Raw genomic sequence first — 27,607 nt, forward strand, 5'->3', positions numbered from 1 at the left:
AATAAATGAGTTCAACCAAAAAATGCCAGAAAAAATAAAGTATATTAATAAAGATAAAGGCAAAAATTAATGAAATAGAAAACAAAGAAACAACTGAGAGTTTCAACAAACCAAAAGCTGATTTGGGAATTTAAAAAAAAAACTAATAAGGAAACATATCTTAAAAAAAAAAAGAAAGAAAGAAAGAAAGAAAAGAAAAGAAACAAAACGAAATGAAACATATTTTCTGTGATTCTGGATTTTAAAAAAAAAAAATTATTTTCTGGCCCCTGCCTATCCCTCTAGACTCATCAGAGTCTTGTCATTCCTTTACATGCATCCAGCAGGCTTGAACCAAAGCAAATTTCTCACCATTCCTAGAATATCCCTCGTGCCTCCACACATACTTTTCCCACTGCTTGAAATGTCCTTTCCCTTACTTGTACACCAGACAAGCTGTATTTTATTCTTCAGGAAAAGTCAAGGGTGACCTCCTCTAGGAAGACTCTAACCCTTCAAACGTTTATACTGGTGCCCAGTATTATCACCCTTGGTACCCTATGCATACTTTCACACAATTAGCAAATATGTCTTAAGCAATTTCAGGCTCTTGCTAAAGCTCATTTTAGCAAATACTGTGTTTTAAATATATTTCCTGTCTTCTACCCTAAGCAAAGAGCTCTTTTAGGGCAGGATTTTATTCCTCTGTCCCTAGCACCTAGCTCAATGTCATATACCTAATGAGCATTAAATATGTACTGAGTAAATAAATGAATGACTAAGATAACAAATGACTACAATGTTTATCACATGCTAAAACAGAAATTATCAGCAGAGTGCTATGTGATCACAAAAGGAAAGCAACCAACCCTCTCACTCTCCTTGCTGCAAAATGATACACTAGAATCAACTTTTTGTAGTATCTTTCACATGCTTTCATATATATGTTTACAGAAATACTTCTATGAGATGAGTGAATAGAAGTTGTACATGCAACTTGTGTGCTTCTAGTTTTTGTTTTCCCAACTGAATTATCAATTAAGGTGAAGGACCTTAGCAGGTATTTCTGTGCAACAGAATGAACACAGTAAAATTTGCTACCTGATAAATTATTACTTGATGTCACCAGGCCACTGAGACATCTACAAAATCCATTACTAATTAGACCAACTTTCCACACCAGCTCTAGAGGAAATATTAAATGTATTGAACATGGCCAAAGGTTACAGTCATACACTGCTGTATGTGAACCTTCAGTATACATATTATAGAAATACAGTGTCTCCTTTAAAATACCATCATTTCCCCACACACACCAAACACTGAACCTCCCCAGAAGAGCTCCCTCTCTGAAATCCCCTGTACCTCAAAGAGGTTGCAGAACCAGATAAATGCAACAAGGAAAATAGGAAATTGAGCAAGAAGTAGTTTTGACAGACAATAAGGATATGCAACAAAGACCATTATCAAGGTGCAAAGCCCAAAGCAGCACTGGACTGCTATCATCCTCTTTCTCCCATACTTTTCCATGCTAAACTCCTTCAAAAAGGGTGGTGGAGGGTGGGGAGGAAGTTTGTTTTCCTCTTTATACTCTCTTTTATACATCTCTGTAATACGGTGCCCGCCCCTTGGAATTTATGTTTGGTAGATCTGTCACGTTCCCTGATCTTCAGGAACCTATCTCTGACCGCTACTTGTCTCTTTTCCTTCTTCACGCCCTCCACAAACAAAGATAGTTAAGGTTCAAGCCTTGCTGCTTTAGTGTCTCTATCCATACTCTTTTCCTTGATTATTTCTGACACTGAAAATATCTTGATGGTTAAAAACGTGCTAAATTCCTATATAACACTGCTTTCATGCCAGAGTAATACTGTACAAAGAAGTGTTTTCTCTATATTTGATCTTCCTTGATCTCATTTTGTTTTTTAGTAGCCCAACATGGGGCTTATACTCGTGACCCTGAGATCAAGACCTGAGCTGAAATCAAGAGTTGGACACTTAACTGACTGAGCCACCCAGGCATCCCAATTTTATTCCTTTTTAAAAAGATGTATTTATTTATTTATTTTTGAGAGAGAGAGAAAGAGAGAGAGAGAGCAAGCATGAGCAGGGGGAGGGGCAGGGGGAGACACAGACTCCCCGCTGAGCAGGCAGCCTGATGCAGGACTCTATCCCAGGACCCCAGGATTATGACCTGAGCCGAAAGCAGACACTTAACCGACTGAGCCACCCAAGTGCCCCACCCCAATCTTTTCTTTTTTTTTAAGATTTTATTTACTTATTTGACAGAGGGAGAGAGATCCCAAGTGGGCAGAGCAGCAGGCAGAGAAAGGGAGAGGAAGCAGGCTCCCTGCTGAGCAGAGAGCCTGATATGGGGCTCGATCCCAGGACCCTGAGATCATGACTTGAGCTGAAGGCAGAGGCTTAACCCACTGAGCCACTCAGGCACCCCAATCTTATTCTTGATATTGAAATTTCCCTTAATTTTTTGACTCTGTGGAGCAATTTAATTCTGAAATGACTGGTCTGATATGAGGGGACAAATATGGACAGCCAGACACGCACATAAACACACATCTTGCTCACTGGTGTTTTAGAGTTAGGGGTAGTTCAGCTTCCTCCCAGAACTCATTACTTTGTTCCTCAAAATAGCCTTGGTATAAACTGACATCTCAGTCAGAGCAATAACACTAAAAGCTGGTACTTCAGATATGCCTAATGGGCTTTCTCCTAACCTTCACTCTCAGGTAGAACACACACTACCTCACATCATCCTCACCGTCTGGCTCTAGTCATCTTGCAAAAGTTGCCTTATATACACCTCCAAGACTATAGATCTAACTCTTCTCTGATACAGTGACTATTAAAACAGACAGTCATTACATCTTTTTTTTTAAGATTTTATTTATTTATTTGACAGAGATCACAAGTAGGCAGAGAGGCAGGCAGAGAGGGGGGCGGGGAAGCAGGCTCCCCACTGAGCAGAGAACCCGATAGGGGGCTCGATCCCAGGACCATGACCTGAGCTGAAGGCAGAGGCTTAATCCACTGAGCCACCCAGGTGCCCCCAGTCATTACATCTTTTTAGAACAGGATCATACGCAGTGTTGATGAAAACACTTTTTACAGTGAGGTCACAGAGAGATAGATAGAAAAGCACAAACTCAACTGTGAAATAAAAAATAGAGAACTGAAAAAAAAATTCTGGAGTATTTGTAGATTCAGGCTGCGACAATGACCACATTTAAAAGAAAAATGATTCACTGTCTTGCAAATGTCACAAGTTGTAGTTTGAGAAGCTAAAAAATGATAGGCAGTTAGGGTAATAAGACTGTTGAAGCAACACCAGCATTTTAAGACCCAGTATCTTCTTTCTCAGATAAAGGAGACAGAACTACCGGAGTACCAAGCACAAAAATTAAATATATTACAACAAAATAACATTCACATACTAAAATATTCCCCTTACTAGTTTTTTATTATTATTTAAAATCAATTAACTAGGGGTGCCTGGGTGGCTCAGTCAGTTAAGCATCTGCCTTTGGCTCGGGTCATGATCTCGGAGTCCTGGGATCCAATCCCATGCTGGAGTCAAGAAGTCTGCTTCTCCCTTTCCCCTGTTCCTCCCCCTACTTGTGCACATGCTCGCTCTCTCTCTGATAAATAGATAAACTCTTTTTTAAAAAATCAATGAACTAGCATACAGTGTATTATTAGTTTCAGAGGTAGAGTTTAATGATTCATCAATTGCACATAACACCCAGTGCTCATTACATTAAGAGCCCTCCTTAATGCCCATTATTACCCAGCTACCCCATTGCTCCATATCCACCTCCCCTCCAGCAACCCTCAGTTTGTTTCCTATAGTTACACTTTACTTTCTTTATAACACAACTGTTAATACTGCTACAGATATAGAGTTTGCATGACAACTCCATGTGCACTAAATAATAAATGTATAACCATGAATGTGAATAAATCAATTTTTCAGTACCCAAGCAGATGGCAGATATCTGGCTCTTTTAGTTTAGTAAGTTTACTGTTTCTTATAGCTTAGCACTTCCAGACATGGTGCTATCAATTTATAACAGAGGAGAAAGTAGGAACTTAAGCCTCTATCTTACATAACTAGTTGTATACTTAAAACACAAACTGAATCAGGTATACACACATAATCGTATTCTAGAAATATAGTATAAATTAGTATAAATATGCAAAAATTCATAAGAATAATCTTTTAGGCGCTGGAGTGGCTCAGTCAATTGAGTGTCCCAATCTCGGCTTTGGCTGGGGTCACAATCTCAGGATCATGGGATTGAGTCCTCTGTAGGGCTCTGCGCTCAACAGGGAATCTGCTTGAGATTTTCTCCCTCTTTCTCTGCCTCTCCCCTGCTAACTGTCTCTCTAAAATAAATAAAATCTTAAACAATATCTTAAAAAATAATAATAATCTTTAAAATTTTTCTAAAATTATCAAAAGTAGGTATAATATTCCATTCATCAACTACACAGCTAGGAATTCATATCCTAGCTGTACCATTTACCTATTGGCAAAACATTAAATATTTTTGGACCTCAGTTTCTTTCCTTATTCTTTCCTTTCTTTCCTTTCTTTGTTTTTCAAGTTCCAAAAGCTCTATTACCCCTCTAGGGGTGGGGTTCAATCTTTTTTGGCTGCCACTTTCCTCACGGCTCCCAGTAGGTTGCTCAGCTCCCCTCTCTTCCTCTTGGCACTCTTTTCTTGATGAACTAGAGGACATGCTTGTCCTTGGAGACCCTAAGAAGCTCCATGCCACAACACTCATATGAGGTGAAGCCACACACCTCTCGGATCATGTCCTGCAGGAACTTGGTGTGCTTAGGGAAGTGCCCACAGGGGCGGCTGTGTCTTGGCCTGCTCATGTTCTTAGTCACCTTGTGGCCCTTGCTGAGGCCCAAGTTCACAGTGTAGCACTGAGCCATGGCTGCTGCTTCTTAATTGATCCCACAGTAGAAGCAGTTTCCTCATTTATAGAATAGAAGTGTAACCACTTATAAGATTATTGTGGTAATTTAAAAAGATAATATATACAAGTTCTTAACACAGTACTTAGCACAAAGAACTCAAAATCTTAACTGCATATGTGACAGAAATAATAATAACTAGCCCTTATATAGGATATATTATATGCTAGACATTATTCTAGTATTTTATATATACTAGCTCATTACATCCTCTCAACAACCCCATAAGGTAGGTACTATCATTATCTCCATTTTGCAGATGAGGAAACTGAGGCACAGAAGTCAAGTAACTTGCCCAAGGTCAGAAAGCTTGTAAGTGGTAGAGTCAAAATTCAAACAGAGGCAGTCTAGTTCCAGAGTCTCTCTCTCTCTTATGTTGCCTTTCAATGCATTCTCTTTTTTTAATTCTTTTTTTATACTGAAATATAATTGACATACAATGTTATGTAAGTTTCAGGTGTACAAAATATTAGCAAATTCTATACATTCTTTTTTTTTTAAGATTTTATTTATTTATTTATTTGACAGAGAGAGAGAGAGAGATCACAAGTAGGCAGAGAGGCAGGCAGAGAGAGAGAGAGAGAGAGAGGGAAGCAGGCTCCCCACTGAGCAGAAAGCCCGATGTGGGCCTCGATCCCATGACCTTAAGATCATAACCTGAGCCGAAGGCAGAGGCTTAACCCACTGAGCCACCCAGGTGCTTAATGTATTAACATTAAGAATGTTAATACATTCTTAAACATATATATGAGGTTTTTTCTCATGCAACAAATATTTAGCAAGTACCCTCTACATGGCAGAGTCTATGCTAAGTACTAAAGATAGAAAGATGAAAAACAAAGGGAGGTTTGACCTAACAGAAAAAGGCAAACGTGTTAAAAAAAAAGTCATAAAAATCATTGCTCTGATAAAAACTATAGGGTATATAGGAGACACAAAAGAGGGAACAGACGATCATGCTATGAAAAATACGATAATGATAAGAAGGCATCGAAAATGAAAATGAAATCATCAAAAATGAAATCACATAGAGACATCGAGGTGGCTCCGTCAGTTAAGTGTCAGACTCTTGATTTCAGCTCAGGTCATGGTCTCTGGGTTATGAGATCAAGTCCCACATCTGCTTGGCGCTCAGCGTGAAGTCTGCTAGAGATTCTCTCTATCTCCCCTTTTGCCCCTCCTCAAATAAATAAATAAATAAATAAAATCTTTCTAAAACTTCTCTCTTTGCCCCTCCCCCCACAGGAGTGTGCACTCTCTCTCTCAAAAAAAAGAAAGAAAGAAAGAAAGAAAGAAAGAAAGAAAGAAAGAAAGAAAGAAAAGATGTAACTCATCTCATTAGGAGCCTCACCTTCTAGCTTCGAAGATTCAAGCTGCCCTATGAAGCCTATCAAGCTGAAGCCCTCAATTCAATAGATCGCAAAGATTTGGATGCTGCCTTCAATCACAGAGCAGATCCTACCCCACTTGAGCCCAAGCTCCAGCTGACACCTTTATATTTTTCTAAGTTTCCTTTTATTTATTTAAGTAATCTCTATATCCAGTATGGTACCTGAACTCATAACCCTGAGATCAGAGTCACCACGCTTCCAACAGAGCCAGCTAGGAACCCCGCCCAAGCCGACACCTTGACTGCAGCTTTATGAGTCATGCCTGGACTCCTGAACAACAGAAACAAATGTAGTAAATACATGTTCTTTTCAACTGCTGCATTCATGGTAATATTGCCATGCAGTAATAGGTAACTAATATTCTATGCTTCCCTTTGTGTTGCATTTGCCCTTGTAAATATTTAATATAAATACTTACCATTAGATTATAAATTACGTTAAGGGCGAGAATAATAAGTCTTAATCATTACCATATCTCTGCACTCAGCATAGTGCCTAGCATATAAAAGAACTACAATATAATAAATGGATGGACGGATGCCTACTCTATGTGGAGCACAGTGCTGTATCCTAGAGAAACAAAAATAAATAAGGCACGGTTCCCGTCCTCATGGAGCTTAAAGTTATATGGGTGACAGACACATTAAACAGATAATTTCAACAGAATATGATAAACGTAACAGAGATTTCTGTGAAGACAATGGGTATGTAACTCAGACTGCAAGGGCCAGGTGTGGCAAATGTTATACAGTCAGGATTTATGATGAGCGGGTGACATGATCTTATATACAGAAAATTCTAAAAAATAGGGACACCTGGGTGGCTCAGTCGGTTAAGCATCCGCCTTTGGTTCAGGTCATGATCACAGTAATGGGATCAAGTTCCACATCAGGCTCCTTACTCAGTGGAGAACCTGCTTCTCCTTCTGCCTGCCATTCCCCTGTTTGTGCTCTCTCTACCCCCTTCTCTCTCTCTCTCTCTCTCTCTGACAAATAAATCTTTAAAAAATAATAATAATAAGAGAGTTTGGCAAGGTTACAGGATACAAGACAAATGTGGTATTATCCATATACTGGAATATTACTGGGCCATAAAAAGGAATGAAGTGCTGATACACACCATAATATGGATCAATGTTGAAAACAGTATGCTAAGTAAAAGAAATCAGTCATAAAGGCTATAGACTGTATGATTCTATTTATATGAAATGTCCAGAATAGGCAACCCCATAGAGACAGTAAGTATAATAGTGGTTGCCAAGAGCTGGGGGAAGGGAGAAATGGGAAATGACTAATAATGGGTACAGGTTTTCTTTTTAGGATCATAAAAAAATTTTTAAATTAGTGGTAATGGCTGCACAACCTTATAAATATACTAAAAAACATTGAATTGTATATTTTTATAACATATTTTTTAAGATTTTATTTATTCATTTGACAGAGATCACAAGTAGGCAGAGAGGCAGGTATGGGGTGAGGGGGGGGAAGCAGGCTCCCCGCCAAGCAGAGAGCCCAATACGGGACTCCATCCCAGGACCCTGAGATCATGACCGGAGCCGAAGGCAGAGGCTTAACCCACTGAGCCACCCTGCTGCCCCTGAACAGTATATTTTTAAGAGGAAAATTTTATAGATTATAAATTATTTCTCAGTAAAGCTATTATTAAAAAGAAAAAAAAAGCCACACTGATACTTTGTCCTGGAATAGGATTCCAGGTTTTACAGTTTTCACAATACATACTAAAATACGGAGTTATATCATGGGGTAATAAAAGGTTAGTTACCTCAAGACACTGGAAGAACCATCTTCCTGGAAAGTCTCCTTCTAATCATACTCCCAAACAAGGACATCAAGAAAGTAAGAACCTTCTACTGTATCTCGACAGAAGCACTTCTTAATTGGAAACATTAAATAGGTTGTCAATCACTGCTATAATGGAGCTGGACAGATTTTCCACTTACCAGAGGATGACAGACTGGGACGACTGTGCCATTTGGTTTTACATTTTTCTCTCTTACTTTACAAATGAACATAAAAATACTAATGTCATCTCCACTGACACATGTTTCAGTCCTTTCCTAAATAGATTTCAGTAACATACAAAATATTCTAAGTCATTTTCCTAGAAACAATGAAATTTATCCTAATCTGTATTTCATGGTTTTTTTTTTATGAAAAAGTAAAGCTTAATAACCAAAGGTAAATATTTGAAGCTCACAAATTATTATAAATGCAAATCCAACCTATTTTATTTCTAAAAGTATATTCTCACTGAATTCAGAATAGAGGTTAAAGAACGCTTTCATCTTCTCTAACACTTTTAGGCCATGGATTTACAACCTCAGAACTCCTGACATGTAAGGCCAGATAATTCTTTGTTGCAGAGCACTGTCCTGTGTATTACATAATATTTTTTGTCAACCCTGGCCCCTACCCACTAGATACCAGTAGCACCCCCTGCCTAATTGTGACAACCAAAAATAACTCCAGACACTGTCAAATACCACTTACGGGGCAAAGCTGCCCCCAGTTGAGAACCACTGCCCTAGTCCATCTGCCTTAATTATTTCCTAACAGCAAATTAGCTAAACTCATCATTAGCCTTAAAAAACAAACACATTCTTGTGAAATACAGAAGCTGAATACACCTAAAAGAGAAGGTTTCTTTGTGTTGAGGGTTTGAATAATCCATTTCTGAAATTATTATAAAACCAATCATTTATGTGCATTTTAAAAGTATTTATGTATATTCTCAAACATATAGTATGAGGAAAAAAGAAAAAACTAAGCTTCACTTCTAAAGAACTTAGATTTCCTTCTACACATACCTTTCCCAGAATACAAAAAGTACCAGCTTCTCTCTCTTTTCTCTCCTCATAACCAATAATCATATAGATATTAAAAGGGAACTTTATATACAAAACCTTCTAGTTCTATCATGGTAACTGTAGAACAATGACGCATTTATAACCTAAAATACATGTTACCCAAAAACAGTTTAACCTTTTTTTGAGGTCCTAAGAGACTTAAAATTCATAAAGACAGCCCAAGTTTAACCAATGAAATTATCAGGTTGGTTAATTTAAGAAATGTGCTATACCTCTGACAGTCACAATGTAAAGAGCCCAAGTTCCTTCCAAATCAACTGCTCAAACAGATTATTTTTATAGCTATACAACTAAATAAGACTCTTAAGATGAGAAAATTTTTAAGAATAATTTTTAGTAAAGAAAACAACAAAATGGGGCACCTGGATGGCTCAGTGGGTTAAGCCTCTGCCTTCGGCTCAGGTCATAGTCTAGGGGTCCTGGGATCGAGCCCTGCATCAAGCTCTCTGCTCAGTGGGGAGACTGCTTCCCCCTCCCTCTCTGCCTACTTGTGATCCCTGTCTGTCAAATAAATAAATAAAATCTTAAAAAAAAAAAAAAGAAAGAAAACAACAAACTATTCTAATTGTAATTCATGGGGCTACTGGCCCACACAGTATAAAATAAAGATCATGAGGAGTTTGCTAGCCATGGTTTTACATCCTTCATAAAATATAACCCAATAGTCTTTGTTACTTATCTAAAGCCAGGCTTCAGAACTAAAGAAATAATAGTATCTATTGAACAGATAACATAACTAAGATCTGTTTTTAAGGATGAATGACCAGAAGGCCCTAAATTTTTTTTTAAGATTTATTTATTTATTTTACAGAGAGAGAGAGAGAGAGAGAGAGAGATCACAAGTAGAAAGAGAGGCAGGCAGGGGGAGGGGGCAGCAGGCCACCCGCTGAGCAGAGAGCCCAACACGGGGCTCTATCCCAGGACTCCGAGATTACAACCCAAGCCGAATGCAGAGGCCTAACCCACTGAGCCGCCCAGGCACCCCACAGAAGGTCCTAAACCCCAAAACTGAATTCTGTTAAAGGAACACAAGCAAGCCACATAAATCCACATTCCTCAATGCGAAGTCATCCATCAATCAGTCTTTCTTTTGCTATCTAAGGCAACTGAAAGTCCTTAAGTTACTTATATAATGGGTATCTTCCACACCAGAAGTCAAATATTTCCTTTTATTGCTACTGATACACTTTTTATTTAACTTGACCTTTAAAACTCTATAGTCATCTGTACTTTGTAATCAAAGATAAAAACTAACCATATCCTAGCTGCACTATATTTATCAAACCAGTGGTTGGCAAACTTTTTCTATAAAGAGTCAGATAGTAAATACCTTAGACTTTAAGGGCCATATGGTCTCTGTCATAATTATTCAACTCTGTTATTATAGCACAAAGACAACCATAAAACATACACTGACAAATATGGGTGTGTATGTATTACAATAAAACTTTATTTAAAAAAGAAGTGGTGGGGCGCCTGGGTGCCTCAGTGGGTTAAGCCTCTGCCTTTGGCTCAGGTCATGATCTCAGGGTCCTGGGATCAAGCCCCACAAGGGCTCTCTGCTCAGCGGGGAGACTGCTTCCCCCCTCCCCCCGTCTGCTTCTCTGCCTGCTTATAAATCTCTCTCTGTCAAATAAATGAATAAAAATCTTAAAACAAAAAAAGATTTTAAAGATCCAATAGAAAGAAGATATTTATTTCAGGCTCCAAATCATATTAATTAGGAGGAAACATTACAAGCATTCCCATTAGAGTCAGGAACAAGCCAAAGATGACAAATATAACTATTACTTAATATTTTAAGAAGTATTAGTCATTGCAGTTCGCTGAGAAAAAGATGAGGTATAAAAATGAGAAATAAATAAATGTACCATCGTTCACAGCTGATATGAGTATATGCTTGGACTGAAAATCTATCATAAACATTAAAAAAATTCAGTATGTTAGCAGCTTCAAAAATCAATATGCAAAACTTAGTAGTCTTCATATGTTAAACAACAAAGATAAAATGGAAGGAGAATTCCAATTAACAACTACAGCAGAAAAGAGAAAAAACTAAGAATAAACGTCACAGGAAATGTGTAAAATACATATATTTTTAAAATTTTTTAATGTCTACCAACCAACACAAAAAACTTGAACAGATCATAAAGATATGCCATGTACTTATATAAAAAGATTCAATAACATAAAGATATTAATTCTCCCTAAATCTATAAATTCACTCTAATCTCAATAAAAATAACAGGGGCATTTGGGTGGCTCAGTGGGTTAAGCCTCTGCCTTCGGTTCAGGTCATAAACTCAGGGTCCTGGGATCAAGCTCTCTGCTCAGCGGGGAGCCTGCTTCCCCATCTCTCTCTGCCTGCCTCTCTGCCCGCCTCTCTGCCCACTTGTTATCTCTCTCTCTCTCTCTCTCTGTGTCAAATAAATAAATAAAATATTTTAAAAAATGAAAATAAAAATAAAAATTAAAAAATAAAAATGACAATAGTATGCTTTTGGAAACCAGCAAACTGATGCTAAAACTCACATAAAAGGGAGCTTGGGTGGCTCATTTGGTTGAGTGACTGCCTTCAGCTCAGGTCATGATCCCGGACTTCCAGGATCGAGTCCTGCATCAGGCTCCCAGCTCCTTGGGGAGTCTGCTTCTCCCTCTGACCTTCTCCTCTCTCATGCTCTCTCTCACTCATTCTCTCTCAAATAAATAAATAAAAATCTTAAAAAAAAAAAAACCCTCACATAAAAAATAAGAAACACCACAATAATTCTTAAACAGAAGAATACTGGTAGAGAACTAAACTAATAAGATATTAAAATAAAGCTGCAAGAGGCGCCTGGGTGGCTCAGTGGGTTAGAGCCTCTGCCTTCGGCTCCGGTCATGATCCTAGACTCCTGGGATGGAGCCCCGCATCGGGCTCTCTGCTCAGCCGGGAGCCTGCTTCTCTTCTTCTCTCTCTGCCTGCCTCTCTGCCTACTTGTGATCTCTGTCTGTTGAATAAATAAATAAAATCTTTAAAAAAAAATAAATATAGCTGCAGTAATTAAACTATTGTAACAATTCTTAAAAGGAACAATAATGAGAGAACTAAACTAACTAGATATTAAATAAAGCTACAATAATTAAATTATTATAACAGTGTATACTGGTATATAAATAGACAAATCAAGGTAATAGATTTAAGCTTAGTAACAGACAAAAATACTTAGGAAAATTCAGTATAGAATAAAGAGAACATTTCTAATTAATGAGAAAAATATTAAATAGGTGCACCTGGGTGGCTCAGAGGGTTAAGCCTCTGCCTTCAGCTCAGGTCATGGTCTCAGGGTCCTGGGATCGAGTCCCACATCAGGCTCTCTGCTCAACGGGAGCCTGCTTCTTTCTCTCCCTCTGCCTGTCATTTCCTCTGTTTGTGCGCTCTCTCTCTCTCTCTCTCTGGCAAATAAATAAAATCTTAAAAAAAAAAATATTAAATATATAATAAATGTTGCTAGTACAACTGAATGATGAATTCCAAAGGGATCAAATATTTAAATATAGGTAGTAAAATCATAAAAGTGATTAGAAAAAAATTATTTATAACATAGAAGTACAGTTTCTCAATAATAAAACATAGAAATTAAAAGATTAAGACAGTTAAAAACAAAATGACTATTTCTACACTGTAAAAATTGTTACAAGCTAGTTTAAAAAACACTGTAAGCTTGGAAAATATCTATAATTAACAGCACAGACAAAGGAGTCCTAAAGGGTGCCTGGGTGGCACAGTCAGTTAAGCAACTGCCTTCACTCGGGTCATGATTCCTGGGATTGAGTCCCACATGGGGCTCTCTGCTCATTGGGGAGCCTGCTTCTACCTCGCCCTATGCCCCTCCCCCTGCTTACACACCCTTTTTCTCTCTCAAATAAATAAGTAAAAAAATCTTAAAAAATAAAAATAAAAAAGGAGTCCCACAAATTAGTAAGATCAAAGGAAGATAACTTCGTAGAAAAATAAGTAGTATGTAACAATTCTAGGCACTAAGGATTTAGCAGTACACAGAGATAAAAAGAGATAAAAACCCTGTCCTCAGGACCATTGGCTGGTTCAGTCAGTAGAGCATGTGACTCTCGATCTCATGGTTGTGAGTTCAAGCCTCACATTGGGTATTAAACTTACTTGAAAAAAAAAAAATTCCTGCCCTCAAATAACTTACATTCTAGTGGTCTTCTATCTTGGAGTAGGTAATTAAAAAAACAATAGATAATTGATACAGAAATACACACACAAACACTGGCCTACACAAACATACACATATAGACATACATATATTTGCTTATCTATGCAGAGAATACCTCTGGAAGGATACGCAAGAAAGTATAAATATTGGTTGCCTCCAGGGAGGAAAACTGCGGGGCAGTACAAGATAAATAATTTTTCACTGAATAATCTTTTTTTTTTTTTAAGTAATCTCTATGCCCAATATGGGGCTTGAACTCACAACTGAAGATCAAGAGTTGCATGCTCTACCAACTAAGCCAGCCAGGAGCACCACTGAACAATCTTTTATACCTTCTGAGTTTGTACTGTGTGATTTTAAAAACAAAATCAATTAAAATTAAACAAAATTAGATGTTCAGAGAAAAATAATAAGATACTGAAAACAGGGGCGCCTGGGTGGCTCAGTTGGTTAAGCAACTGCCTTTGGCTCAGGTCATGATCCTGGAGTCCCCGGATTGAGTCCCACATCGTCTGCTTCTCCCGCTGACCTCTCTCCTCTCATGCTCTCTCTCTTTCTCTCTCTCTCAAATAAATAAATCTTTAAAAAAACAAAATAAAACAAAAAAGATACTGAAAACAAAAAAGGAGCACATTTAGAAAAAACAAACAGAAAGTCTAGAAAAGAAAAATACAGCAATTGAAATAAAAAATTGCAATGAATGTTTCAATGTCAGAGTAGAAACCAAAAGAAAAGGGGTAGATAAGTGGGAAATCACCAACTCCCCCTCCCAAAAAACAGCAGAAAAGGAAATTAAAAATATGAAAGAAAAATTAGGAGACAAGAAAGATATCATTAGACAATCCAATATGCATATAAGGGAAACTTGAGAGATCAAAGAGCAGAATTTTAAAAGATAATACCAAACAATTTTCTAGAACCAAAGACAAATATGAGTTCTTAAACTGAGAAAGTATAGCACATCCTGAGAATAAATATAAGTAAATCCACTTAAAGACCAGCATAGTGAAAGTACAGAACAAAAAATAATAAGTCAGTAAGAAAAAAAGGAGTATTTTCAAAGTGCTGAGTAAAGTAGCTGCTGTCTTAAATTCTATACTTTGTTAAATTACATTTAAGAGTTTATTCAATATAAACATAGAAGAAATCACAATAAATATAGATTAAAATCTCTGGCTCTTTGTGGGAAAATTTAATTTTGGATCCAAAAAATTTAAATATAAAACTTTTGGAGGCACCTGGGGGGAGCACAGTCAGTTAGGTCACTGACTCTTGGTTTCAGCTCAGGTTGTGATCTCAGGGTTGTAAGACTGAGCCCCAAGTTGAGCTCTGTGCTCAGCATGGAGTCTGCTTAGGACTCTCTCTCCCTCTCCTTCTGCCCCTCCCCCCCCACACTCTCCTTCTTAAATAAATAAATCTTTTTTAATATATATATATATTTTTTTAAGATTTTATTTATTTATTTGACAAACAGAGATCACAAGTAGGCAGAGAGGCAGGCAGAGAGAGGGGAGAAAGCAGGCTCCCTGCGGAGCAGAGAGCCTGATGTGGGGCTCGATCCCACGACCCTGGGATCATGACCTGAGCCGAAGGCAGAGGCTTTAACCCACTGAGCCACCCAGGTGCCCCTATAAATAAATCTTCAAAAAAAAAAAAACAACTGCTTTATAGGATATGAAATTGCACCTGGCTAACTCATTCAGTAGAGCATTCAACTCTTGATCTTGGGGTCATGAGTTCAAGGCCCACAATGGACTCAGAGCTAACTTTAAAAAATGAAAATTAAAAAAGAAAAAGAAAAAAGGGGGTGACTGCCTGGCTCAGTTGGTACAGCATGTGACTCTTTATTTCAGCTCAGGTCATGATCTTAGGGTCATAAGATCAAGCCCCATGTGCTCCACACTTAGCAGGGAATTTGCTTGAGATTCTCTCTCCCTCTGCCCCCCCGCCACCCGCCCCACTCACATGCACACACTCTCTCAAATAAATAAATAAATAAATCATTTTAAAAAAGAAGCAGCTTAAAAAAACAAAGATAAGGAATGCCTGGGTGGTTTAGTTGTTAAGCATTTGCCTTCAGCTCAGGTCGTGATCCCAGGATCCTGGGATGGAGCCCCGCATTGGGATCCCTGCTCAGTGGGGAGCCTGCTTCTTCCTCTCCCACTCCTCCTGCTTGTGTTCCCTCTCTCACTGTCTCTCTCTGTCAAATAAATAAATAAAATTTTTAAAAAGAAAAAAAAAAGAGATGAGGGGAAACTGGGTGGCTCAGTCATTTAAGCATCTGCCTTTGGCTCAGGTCATGATTCCAGGGTTCTAGGATGGAGCCCCAAGTCAGGCTCCCCACTCAGCAGCAGAGTCTGCTTGTCCCTCTCCCTCTGCCTGTCCCTCCCCCTGCTCATGCTCTCTCTCTCTCTCTCTCTCACTCACTCTTTCAAATAAATAATAAAATCTTTCTTTAAAAAAAGAAAAAGGGAGAAAAAAAGAAGAAAAGAAAGGAAAAAGAGGTGCCTGGGTGACTCAGTCAGTTAAGCATCTGCCTTTGGCTCAGGTCATGATTCCAGGGTCCTGGGATCGAGCCCTACATCAGGCTCCCTATTCAGCTGGGAGTCTGCTTCTCTCTCTCCCTCTGCCTGCGGCAACCCCTGCTTGTGCTCTCTCTCTCTCTCTCTGTCAAATAAACAAATCCAAAACAAATTTTTTTTAAGATTTTATTTATTTATTTGACAGAGAGAAATCACAAGTAGGCAGAGAGGCAGGCAGAGAGAGAGGGAAGCAGACCCCCTGCTGAGCAGAGAGCCTAATGCGGGACTCGATCCCAGGACTCTGGGATCATGATCTGAGCCGAAGGCAGAGGCCTAGCCCACTGAGCCACCCAGGCACCCAACAAAACAAAATCTTAAGAAAAAAAAAATAGAGATGAGAAAAGATATACTAAGATAATAGTAACCAAAACATTAGGCAAATGCACACAAAAAGGAAGAAGGCATGCAATATTGGTACCAGAGAAATCAAAGCTAAAAGTATAAAGTGGGACAAAAATAGACAACTGATATTTATAAAAAATATAATCCATCTATAGTGTACAATCCAATAATAATCTTTAGTTTCTATTAATAACTAACTCACCAAATGGACTAGAAATAAGTAACACACTGATAGTAACACACAGAGAAATCTGTAAACACTTTAAGTGATATTAATAGAGCTTCTTCTAAGAAATAGATCAAGTAGACCAAAATAAGTTTAGGCCATAGAACATTGGAATAACACAATAGAAAAGCTTGACCCAATAGAGACATACAGAACTTTATGAAAACAAATACACAAAACATAGAATTAGTATCTCAAACATATTTGCAGCATTCAAAAAATATAACCACACATTAGGTCAAAACAAAATCTAAGTATACTGCAAAAGGCAGACATCCATAGAGGCCATTTTCTCTGATCATCATGCATTAATATTAGAAATTAAATATCAAACCATTACCAAAAAGCAACTCACCATAAGGAAATTTAAAAACTTCATTTTATATAATCCTCAGAATAACAGAAAATCAAACCAAATTACATTTAGAAAAAATACATAGGGGTGCCTGGGTGGCTCAGTGGGTTGAGCCTCTGCCTTCGGCTCAGGTCATGATCTCAGGGTCTTGGGATCGAGCCCCGCATCGGGCTCTCTGCTCGGCGGTGAGCCTGCTTCCTCTGCCTGCCTCTCTGCCTACTTGTGATCTCTCTCTCTCTCTGTCAAATAAATAAATAAAATCTTAAAAAAAAAAAAGAAAAGAAAAAGAAAAAATACATAAAAACCTAAGATATGGCCAAATCAAGAGGAAACTTTGAAGTTTAAATGTATATAATGGAAAATAAGAAATAGTGGCAAAAACTAATGTACGGATAAAATTCCAGAAGCTAGAGAAAGTAGGAGCCTGCTTCTCCCTCACCCTCACCCTCCACCACTCCCCAAGCTTATCACATACTCTCTAATAAATAAATCAAATCTTTAAAAAAAAAAATTCATCTGAGAGAGAGAGAGACAGCGCTAGCATGAGTGGGGAAGGGGCAGAGGAAGAGGGAGTAGACGACTCCCCACTGAGCAGGGAGTGCCATGCAGTGCTCAATCCCAGGACCCTGGGATATTGTCCTGAGCTAAGGGCAAAGGCTTAACTGACTAAGCCACCTAGGCACCCCTAAAAAAAATTTTTAAAAAGCTAATAAAGGAATATTATGAAAAACTCTATACCTATAAATTTGATAACCCCAATTAAATAGACCAATTCCTGGAGCACCTGACTAGCTCAGTTGGTAGATCATGTGACTCTTGATCTCAGGGCCCTGAGTTCAAACCCGACACTGTGAGCAGAGCTTACTTTTAAAAAATAAATAAATAAAATAAAATAATAACTAAATAGACCAATTCCTTAAAAAAACAAAATCTGGGACACCTGGGTGGCTTAGTCAGTTAAGCCGCTGCCTTCAGCTCAGGTCATGATCCCAGGGTCCTGGGATCGAGTCCTGCATCAGGCTCCTTGCTCAGTGGGGAGCCTGCTTCTCTCTCTGCCTCTGCCTGCCGTTCTGCCTGCTTGGGCTCTCTGTCTCTCTCTCTCTCTCTCTCTCTCTGACAAATAAATAAATAAATTAGTCTTCGGAAAAAAAAATCTGCCAAAACTCATACAAAAAGAAATAGTTGGAATACCCCTTTATCTATTAAGGAAGCTTAATAAATAATTAATAATGTTCCAAAACAGAAAGCACCAAGCCAAAAAAGGTTCACTGGTGAATGCTACCAAACATTAAAGAAAGAAATTATACCAATTCTCCACAATCCCATCCAGAAGATAGAAGCAGAGGGAACACTTCCTAACTTATCTATGAGACCAATATTAGTCTAATACCAAAACCAGGCAAAAACATTGCACAAAAAGAAAACAACAAACCAACATCTCTCATGAACAGAGATGCAAAATACTAGCAAGTCAAACATGGACAATGCATAAACAGAATACACCACCATATCCAAGTGGGATTTATCAAAGTCTTGCCAGACTGGTTCAACGTTCTGAAACTAACTAATATAATCCATCACCTCTACAGATTAAAGAAGCAAAAATCAAATGATCATATTAAAAGATGCAAAAAAAAGGAATTTGGCAAAATGATTTTAAAACTCTCAGCAAATAGGAATAGAAGGGAAGTTCCTCAACTTACCTTTATAGATAAAGAACATCTATAAAAAACCTATAGCTAACATCATGGTTAGTGGTGAGAAACTCAAAGCTTTCCAGTTAAGATTAGGAAAATTGTACCAACATACCTTCTCACTACTGCTTTTCAATATCATACAGGAAGTCTCAGCTAAAGCAATAAGATAAGAAAAAAACTGTCCTTGGGCACCTGGGTGGCTCAGTGGGTTGGGCCGCTGCCTTCGGCTCAGGTCATGATCTCGGGGTCCTGGGATCGAGTCCCGCATCGGGCTCTTTGCTCAGCAGGGAGCCTGCTTTCCTCCTTCTCTCTCTCTGCCTGCCTCTCCATCTACTTGTGATCTCTCTCTGCCAGATAAATAAATAAAATCTTTAAAAAAAAAAAAAAGAAAAAAGAAAAAAACTGTCCTTGTTCACAGAATATATCAGTAATGAACAAATGGAATTTGAAATTAAAAACACATTACCATTGGGGTGCCTGGATGGCTCAGTCAGTTAAGTATTAACTTCCGCTCAGGTCACAATCTCGGGGTCCTGGAATTGAGCGCCCTACCAGGCTGCCCACTCAGCTGGGAAACTGCCTGTCCCTCTCCCTCTCATTCTGCGCCCCCCACTCATGCTTTCTCTCTCTCAGATAAATAAATACAATCTTTTAAAAATTTACCATTCACATTAGACCACATACAAAAATTAACTTAAATGGGGCAGCAGCCCTTTTGCCCACGGGTCCTATCCTCATGCTTTAATAAAACCACATTTTTGCACTGGAAAAAAATTTAACTTAAATGGACCAAAGACCTAAATGTAAAGAACTAAATCTATAAAACTCTTAGAAGAGGGGCACCTGGGTGGCTGAGTTAGTTAAGCCTCTGCCTTTGGCTCAGGTTATGATCCTGGAATCATGCTCTAGGCTCCCTGCTCAATGGGGACTCTGCTTCTCCCTCTCTTTCAGCCCCCCACCCCCCTGTTCGTGTTCTTTTTGTCTCACTCATTCTCTCTCTCAAATAAACAAATAAATAATCTTTTAAAAATAAGCAAATAAAACTCTTAGAAAAAAACATTGTGGGGGGCGCCTGGGTGGCTCAGTGGGTTAAGCCTCTTCCTTCAGCTCAGGTCATGGTCTCGGGGTGCTGGGATCGAGCTCCACATCGGGCTCTCTGCTCAGGGAGCCTGCTTTCCTTCCTCTCTCTGCCTGTCTCTCTGCTTACTGGTGATCTCTGTCAAATAAATAAATAAATAAAATCTTTTTTTTTTTAATTTTTAAAGATTTTTGTTTATTTATTTGACAGACAGAGATTACAAGTACCCAGAGGAGATAGGCAGAGAGAGAGGAGGAAGCAGGCTCCCCGTCGAGCAGAGAGCCTGATGTGGGGCTCGATTCCAGGACCCTGGGACCATGACCTGAGCCAAAGGCAGAGGCTTTAATCCCCTGAGCCACCCAGGTGCCCCAAAATAAATAAAATCTTTAAAAAAAAAATTGGGAAAAATCTTCATGATACTGGATTTGGCAATGATTTCTTGGATATCACACCAAAAGCACAGACAATACAAGAAAAAAAAAAACAGATAAACTGGACTTAATCAGAATTTAAAACTTGGGGCACCTGGGTGGCTCAGTGAATTAAGCCTCTGCCTTCAGCTCAGGTCATGATCTCAGGGTCCTGGGATCGGGTCCTGCATCAGGCTCTCTGCTCGGCAGGGAGCCTGCTTTCCCCCCAACCCTGCTTGCTTGTGATCTCTCTCTGTGTGTCAAATAAGTAAATAAAATCTTTTTTTTTTTTGATTAATTAATTAACAAAAAGAATTTAAAACTTGTATACGTCGGGACACCTGGGCTCAGTTAGTTAAGTGGCTGCCTTCGGCTCAGGTCATGATTCCAGCTCCTGGGATGGAATCCCGCATCAGGCTCCTTGCTCAGTAGGGAGCCTGCTTCTCCCTCTGCCTCTTCTGCCACTCTGTCTGCCTGTGCTCTCTCTCTCTGACAAATAAATAAAATCTTAAATAAATAAATAAAACTTGTATATGTCAAGGGACACTATCAAGAGAAGTAAAAGACAACCTATAAGAGAAAATAAAATATTTTCAAATCACATACATACATACAAACAGAACCCAATTCAAAAATGGGCGAAGGAGAGGTGCCTGGGTGGCTCAGTTGGTTAAGAGTCTGCCTTCAGCTCAGGTCATGATCCCAGACTCCTGGGGATCGAACCCCGCTTCAGGATCCCTGCTCAGTGGGGGCTCTGTTTTTCCCTCTTCCTCTGCAGCTTCCCTTCCTTATGCTGGCTCTGTCAGATAAATACATAAAAATCTTTAAAAAAAAAAAAAATGGGCAGGGGCACCTGAGTGGCTCAGACAGTTAAGTGTCTGCATTTGGCTCAGGTCATGATTCCAGAGTCCTGGGATCAAGTCCGGCGTTGGACTCCCTGCTCATTGGGGAGTCTACTTCTCCCTCTGCCGACCAACCCACTTATGGCTTTCTTTCTCTCTCTCTCAAATAAATAAATAAAATCGTTTTTTTATATGTGTAAAGGAATGGCCAACAGACACATGAAAACATGCTCAACATCATTCATCATCAGGGAAATGCAAATCAAAATCACAGTGAAATATCACCTCACAACTATCAGAATGGCTAAAATCAAAACACAAGAAACAACAAGTACTGGGGAGGATGTCAAGAAAAAGGAACCCTCATGCCCTGTTGGTGGGTGTGCAAAGTGGTATAGCCACTGCAGAAAACAGTACAGAGATTCCTCAAAAAATATAAAATAGAATTACCATATGAACCAGTAATTCTGTTACTGGGTATTCACCCAAAGAATACAAAAACACTAATTCAAAAAGATATATGCACTCCTATGTTTACTGAAGCATTATTTACAATAGCCAAAATATGGAAGCAACCTAAGTGTCCATCATTAGATGGATACATAAAGAAGATGTGGTATATATCTACAACAGAATATTATTCAGCCATTAAATAGAATGAAATCCTGCCATGTGCAACAACACAGATGGATCTAGAAGGTATAACACTAAATGAAATAAGTTAGATAAAGACAAATACCATATGATTTCACTCATATGTCTAACTTAAGAAACAAAACAAACCAACAGAAAAAAAAAAGAGACAAGCCAGAAAACAGACTCAACTATAAAGAACAAACTGATAGTTACCAAAGGGGAGGTGGGCTGGGGGCTGGATGAAATAGGTGAAGGGAATGAAGAGTACTTATCATCATGAGCACTGAGTAACGTACAGAACTGCTGAATCACTATGATATACCTGAAACTAACATAACACTGTACATTAACTATAGTGGAATTACATTTCTTTTAAAAAAATGGGCAAAAGATTTCAATAGACATTTCTCTAAAGAAGATACATAAAAGGCCAATAAGCACGAGAAAAAATACTAAACATCATTAATCACTAGAGAAATGCAAATCAAAGCCACAATGAGATATCACTTCACATCCACTAGGTTTGCTCCATTTTAAAAAATGAAAAACAACAAGTGTTGGTGAAACTATGGAAAAATTGGAACTCTAATGCATTGCTGGTGGGGATGTAAAATGGTGTAGTCGCTGTGGAAAATAGTATGTTGGTTCCTTTGAAAGTTAAAAATAGGCTAGGTCGGGGCGCCTGGGTGGTTCAGTGGGTTAAGGCCTCTGCCTTCAGCTCAGGTCATGATCTCAGGGTCCTGGGATCGAGCCCCGCATCAGGCTCTCTGCTCCAGGGAGTCTGCTTCCTCCTCTCTCTCTGCCTGCCTCTCTGCCAACTTGTGATCTCTGTCTGTCAAATAAATAAATAAAATCTTTAAAAAAAAAATAGGCTAAGTGAAATTAGGCAGTTACAAAAAGACAAATACTGTATGATTTTACTTATATAAGGTATCTAGAGTAGTCAGACTCACAGAAACAGAAAGTAGAATGGTTGCTGTCAGAAGCTGGGAGACGAAGGAAGGAGAGAGTTGTTTGATTTGTACAGAGTTTCAGTTTTACAAGATGAAAAAGTTCTGGAGATTGGTTGCACAACAGTGTGAATATACTTAAGACTACTTAACTGTACACTTAAAAATTATTGACAGTAAGTTTTATGTTATGTGTATTTGACCACAATTTTTAAAAAGTTAAATACAGGGTGGCCTGGGTGGCTCAGTTGGTTAAGTGACTGCCTTTGGCTCAGGTCATGGTCATGATCCCAGAGTCCCAGGATCAAGTCCCGCCTTGGGCTCCCAGCTCCTCAGGGAGTCTCCTTCTCCCTCTGACCTTCTCCCGTCTCATGCTCTCTCACTCTCTCTCTTTCTCTCTCTCTCAAGTAAATAAATAAAAAAAATTTTTTTAAAGTTAAACACAGAATTGTTATATGACCCAGGAATTCCACTAACAGTTAAATACCCAAAATAAGGGGCGCCTGGGTGGCTCAGTGGGTTGGGCCACTGCCTTCGGCTCAGGTCATGATCTCAGGGTCCTGGGATCGAGTCCTGCATCGAGGGAGCCTGCTTCCCTCTCTGTCTCTCTCTGCCTGCCTCTCTGCCTACTCGTGATCTCTCTCTGTCAAATAAATAAATAAAATCTTTAAAAAAAAAAAATACCCAAAATAACTTGAGTGCAGGAACTCAGATACTTGTACACTAATGTTCATAGCAGCATTATTCACAATAACCAAAAGGTGGAAACAACCCAGATGTCTACCAACAGATGAATGGATAAACATAATGTGGTAGACACAGACAATACGATATTATTCAGCCATAAAAAAATTATTCAGCCATAAAAATTCTGATATATGCTACAATGTGGATGAAATTTACCCTAAGTGAAATAAGCCAGACAGAGGACAAATACTGTGTGATTCCATTAATAATGAGGTACCTACAAAAGGAAAATTCAAAGAGAAAGAAAACCCAACAGTTAATAGGGACTGGGGGCAGGAGGACATGGGAGTTATCATTCAATGAGGTACAAAGTTTCTGTTTGGGATGATGAAAAAGTCCTGGAAAGAGATAATGGTGATGGTTGCACATAACATCACAAATGTACTTAATGCTACTGAACTATGTACTTAATATGGTTAAAATGGTAAATTTATGTTATATATATTTTACCACAATAAAAAAAAAGAGAAAATAGAAGGAAAAGTATAAGAAATGGTGAGTGGAGGCAATGCTATGGAGGTGTTTTGAGTCCAAAAGAAGAACATGAGGGAGGCGCACCAGGGTGGCTCAGTTGGTTAAGCCTCTGACTTTTGATTTTGGCTCAGGTCCTGACCTCAGGGTCATGAGACTGGGCCCCGCATCAGGATCCACATTGGGCGTGGAATTGGCTTAAGATTCTCTCTGCCTCCCTCCCTACAAGCTCTTTCTCTCTTTCTAAAAAAAAAAGAAGAGAAAGAGAGAACATGAGGGAGTATAGCTATGGGGGATGTTAGGGTCAAAATATGTTTTTCCCTGTTTAAAGTTTTTTTTTAAGGTAAGAGAAATAAATGATTCCCATTAACTTCTAAACCTTCTATTTAACAGAAAGCGAAATATGATATAGGAAAGAGAGGGGAGAATTTCTTAGGTAATGTCTTTGAGTAGGCGACTAGAAAAATGATATAGAATACAAATGGAAATATGGCTTAGATTTTACCATGGGTAGTTCATCCATAGTGACAAGTATAAAGGCTGAGTAGGTGGGGAAGATATGGGTTAGTAGCTATTTGTGGTGACTGCAGGCTGTAGAAGTTCTCCAGCTTCCTTCAGTTTTCTCAGTGAATTAGGAAGCAAGTTCATCACTGAGAAAAAATACTGAATGTCAGATGAGAGAAGAAAAAGTATGAAATAATGTTCTGGAAGAATAAATGAATCAGGAAAATATGAACATTTGGGAGCACTAAGTGCCCTGCTTTATTAAAAATAACCAAATAGGGGCGCCTGGGTGGCTCAGTGGGTTAAAGCCTCTGCCTTCGGCTCCGGTCATGATCTCAGGGACCTGGGATCGAGCCCCACATTGGGCTCTCTGCTCAGCCGAGCACCTGCTTCCTCCTCTCTCCCTCTCTGCCTGCCTCTCTGCCTACTTGCGATCTCTGTCAAATAAATAAATAAAATCTTTAAAAAAAAATAACCAAATAAAAACTGTATGTGTGGGTATATGTGTGTGTATATATCTTCTTACATGTATATACAAAATTCTATGTATGTATATAAGATGTGTATGTATAAGGAGAGAAAAGGGTCCAGAAGAATACATATCAAATTATTAATAGTGTAGAGAGAGAGAGAAAGAGAAGGCGGGAGGGTAAAAGAGACTCCTATGTTGTTGTTTTTTTTTTAAAGATTTTATTTATTTATTTGACAGACAGAGATCACAAGTAGGCAGAGCAGCAGGCAGAGAGAGAGGGGGAAGCAGGCTCCCCGCCGAGCAGAGAGCCCGATGTGGGGCTCGATCCCAGGACCCTGGGATCATGACCTGAGCCAAAGGCAGAGGCTTAACCCACTGAGCCACCCAGGCGCCCCAAAGAGACTCCTATATTATTTGAGGTTTTGATCAGTATGTATCAGTTTTATAATTAAAATAAAATAGATGTTGGGACGCCTGGGTGGCTCAGTTGGTTGGACGACTGCTTTCAGCTCAGGTCATGATCTCGGAGTCCCGGGATCGAGTCCCACATTGGGCTCCCAGCTCCACGGGGAGTCTGCTTCTCCCTCTGACCTTCTCCTAGCTCATGTTCTCTCTCACTGCCTCTCTTTCAAATAAATAAATAAAATCTTTAAAAAAAAATAAAATAAAATAAAATAGATGTTAATAGTTTATTTTTTTTTATGATTTCATTTATTTGACAGAGATACAGTGAGGGAACACAAGCAGGGTAGTGGGAGAGGGAGAAGCAGGCTCCCCACCGAGCAAGGAGCCCAATGCAGGGCTCGATCCCAGGATCCTGGGACCATGACCTGAGCCGAAGACAGATGCTCAACGACTGAGCCACCCAGGTACCCCAATAGTTGTTTGTTTTTTGTTTTTTTTTTATTAAAACTAGAGCCTTTATAAATGTCTCTGGAGAGATGGGAGAGGAAAAAACAGGATACAATTCCCAGTGGTAAAATTCTCCCACCCACCCTTTCCTCAAAGTGTCTGAGGCAGAGTTTAGGCACCACCAAGTAAATACAAAAATATCCAGGTTTAACTATAGGCGCTGATGAAAAATGGGCAGGTCAGGCCTCCCAGGCATAAATAGAAGTTGCAGATATGATGTAAACCACACAAGAATGTCCGTCTTCAGGGTGATTCCAATCTGTTGGCTGGCTCAGGCCATCCCCAGAACCCTCCTGAGTTCTCCTGTTGTTGAGTGCATCTGGGAGCACGTGCACTGAAGACTCCAGGGTCCCCACCAGCAAGTAAGACCCAGTATCCTGCCCAGGGCCACACCATGGACCAGCAAGAGTGCAGCACTGGCCAGGCCCACAGCCACCAGCAGTCCCAAAGCCAAAGGAGAGGACAGTTTAGAACACTGATCAAGATCCATAGCACCCTCACCCCAATTAGGTAAAGCCTATGTACTAATTACACACAATTATCAGCCTGGCAGTAAAGGTGATTATCAACAAGCCAAAATGAGAAAAGCAGAGGCATCACTCACCTTGAACACTTCAGAGAAGAAGCCAGACCCTATTTTTTCACAGGTGAAGTCATCTAAACGTGTCAGTCTAGAAAAGGCACTTATAAGAGCTCGATATGAAGATGGCCAAACTCTTCCCACTTGGGTCACGTTCCCATCTCCTCCACCACCTCCTTCAAAATCTTCAAGACGCTCCACACGTGGAGGAAAGCCTGCGATTGAATTCCGTTTGCTCCGATCCATAGTCTCAATAATCACTTTTTTCTTCTTTTAAGAAGGAACTCCACACATAATAAAATTTTGTTGAGTTTTACTTCTCTTCTGGTTTGACACTAAATGAGAGATCAGAAAGGTATTTCACTAAAACCATGAATGATTACATACATGCAAATTAATGAATTATCAACGTAAAAATATTTCCTCTTTCATGTTCTAGCTCTTGAATTTCAGATTTAAAAAAAATATTTTATGGGGCACCTGTGTGGCTCAGTGGGTTAAGCCTCTGTCTTTGGTTGAGGTCATAATCACAGGGTCCTGGGATTGAGCCCCGCATTAGGCTCTCTGCTCAGCAAGGGCGCCTGCTTCTCCCTCTCTCTCTCTGCTGCTCTGCCTAGTTGTGATCTCTCTCTCTTTCTGTCAAGTAAATAAATAAAATCTTAAAAAAAAAAAAACCACTTTATACCTTTACCTTCAAAAAATACTTATATATTTAAAGCCCAAGACAAAGTCAGTCTTTAATATGAGTAGACTATAATAAAGATCACCAATTACATTCTAAAAAACAAAATAACAGGGGTGCCTGGGTGGCTCAGTTAAGCATCTGCCTTCAGCTCAGGTCATGATCCAGGGTCCTAGGATCAAGCCCCGCATCGGGCTCCCTGCCCCATGGCAACCCTGCTTCTCCCTCTCCCACTCCCCTGCTTGTGTTCTCTCTTTCAAATAAATAAGTAAAATCTTTTTTAAAAAATCTTTTTCAGGGGCGCCTGGGTGGCTCAGTGGGTTAAAGCCTCTGCCTTCGGCTCAGGTCATGATCTCAGGGTCCTGGGATCGAGCCCCGCATCGGGCTCTCTGCTCAGCAGGGAGCCTGCTTTCTCCTCTCTCTCTGCCTGCCTCTCTGCTACTTGTGATCTCTGTCTGTCAAATAAATAAATAAAATTTTTAAAAAAATCTTTTTCAAAAAAATAAAAGCATATGTTCATACCAATGCCTTTCATAGCCTACATAATATTCTCTTCATTTGAAAAATTAAGTCCAAATATATCAAACAATGATGAATATTTTATACTATAAAACTGTATTATTTTATTTCATTTAAAGAT

General features: G+C 39.2%; 1 protein-coding gene and 1 pseudogene across 2 annotated transcripts in view; both read right to left on the reverse strand.

Moving 5' to 3' along the window:
* Nucleotides 1-27,607, reverse strand: part of TESK2 (testis associated actin remodelling kinase 2) — a 138,305-nt gene that overhangs the window by 79,113 nt on the left and 31,585 nt on the right. The window contains exon 2 of one of the 2 annotated variants that reach the window (XM_032877620.1): nt 26,310-26,620. The exons of the other annotated variant lie outside the window; for it this stretch is intronic. Coding sequence (XP_032733511.1) covers nt 26,310-26,531 — 222 coding nt within the window. The 5' untranslated portion in view covers nt 26,532-26,620. The remainder of the gene's footprint in view (nt 1-26,309; nt 26,621-27,607) is intronic. 2 annotated transcript variants of the gene reach the window in all.
* On the reverse strand, nt 4,517-4,941 carry LOC116879387 (annotated as a pseudogene).

The sequence above is a fragment of the Lontra canadensis genome, unplaced genomic scaffold (assembly GCF_010015895.1).
Source record: "Lontra canadensis isolate GAN:19392208 unplaced genomic scaffold, GSC_riverotter_1.0 scaffold60, whole genome shotgun sequence".
Classification (NCBI taxonomy): Eukaryota; Metazoa; Chordata; class Mammalia; order Carnivora; family Mustelidae; genus Lontra; species Lontra canadensis.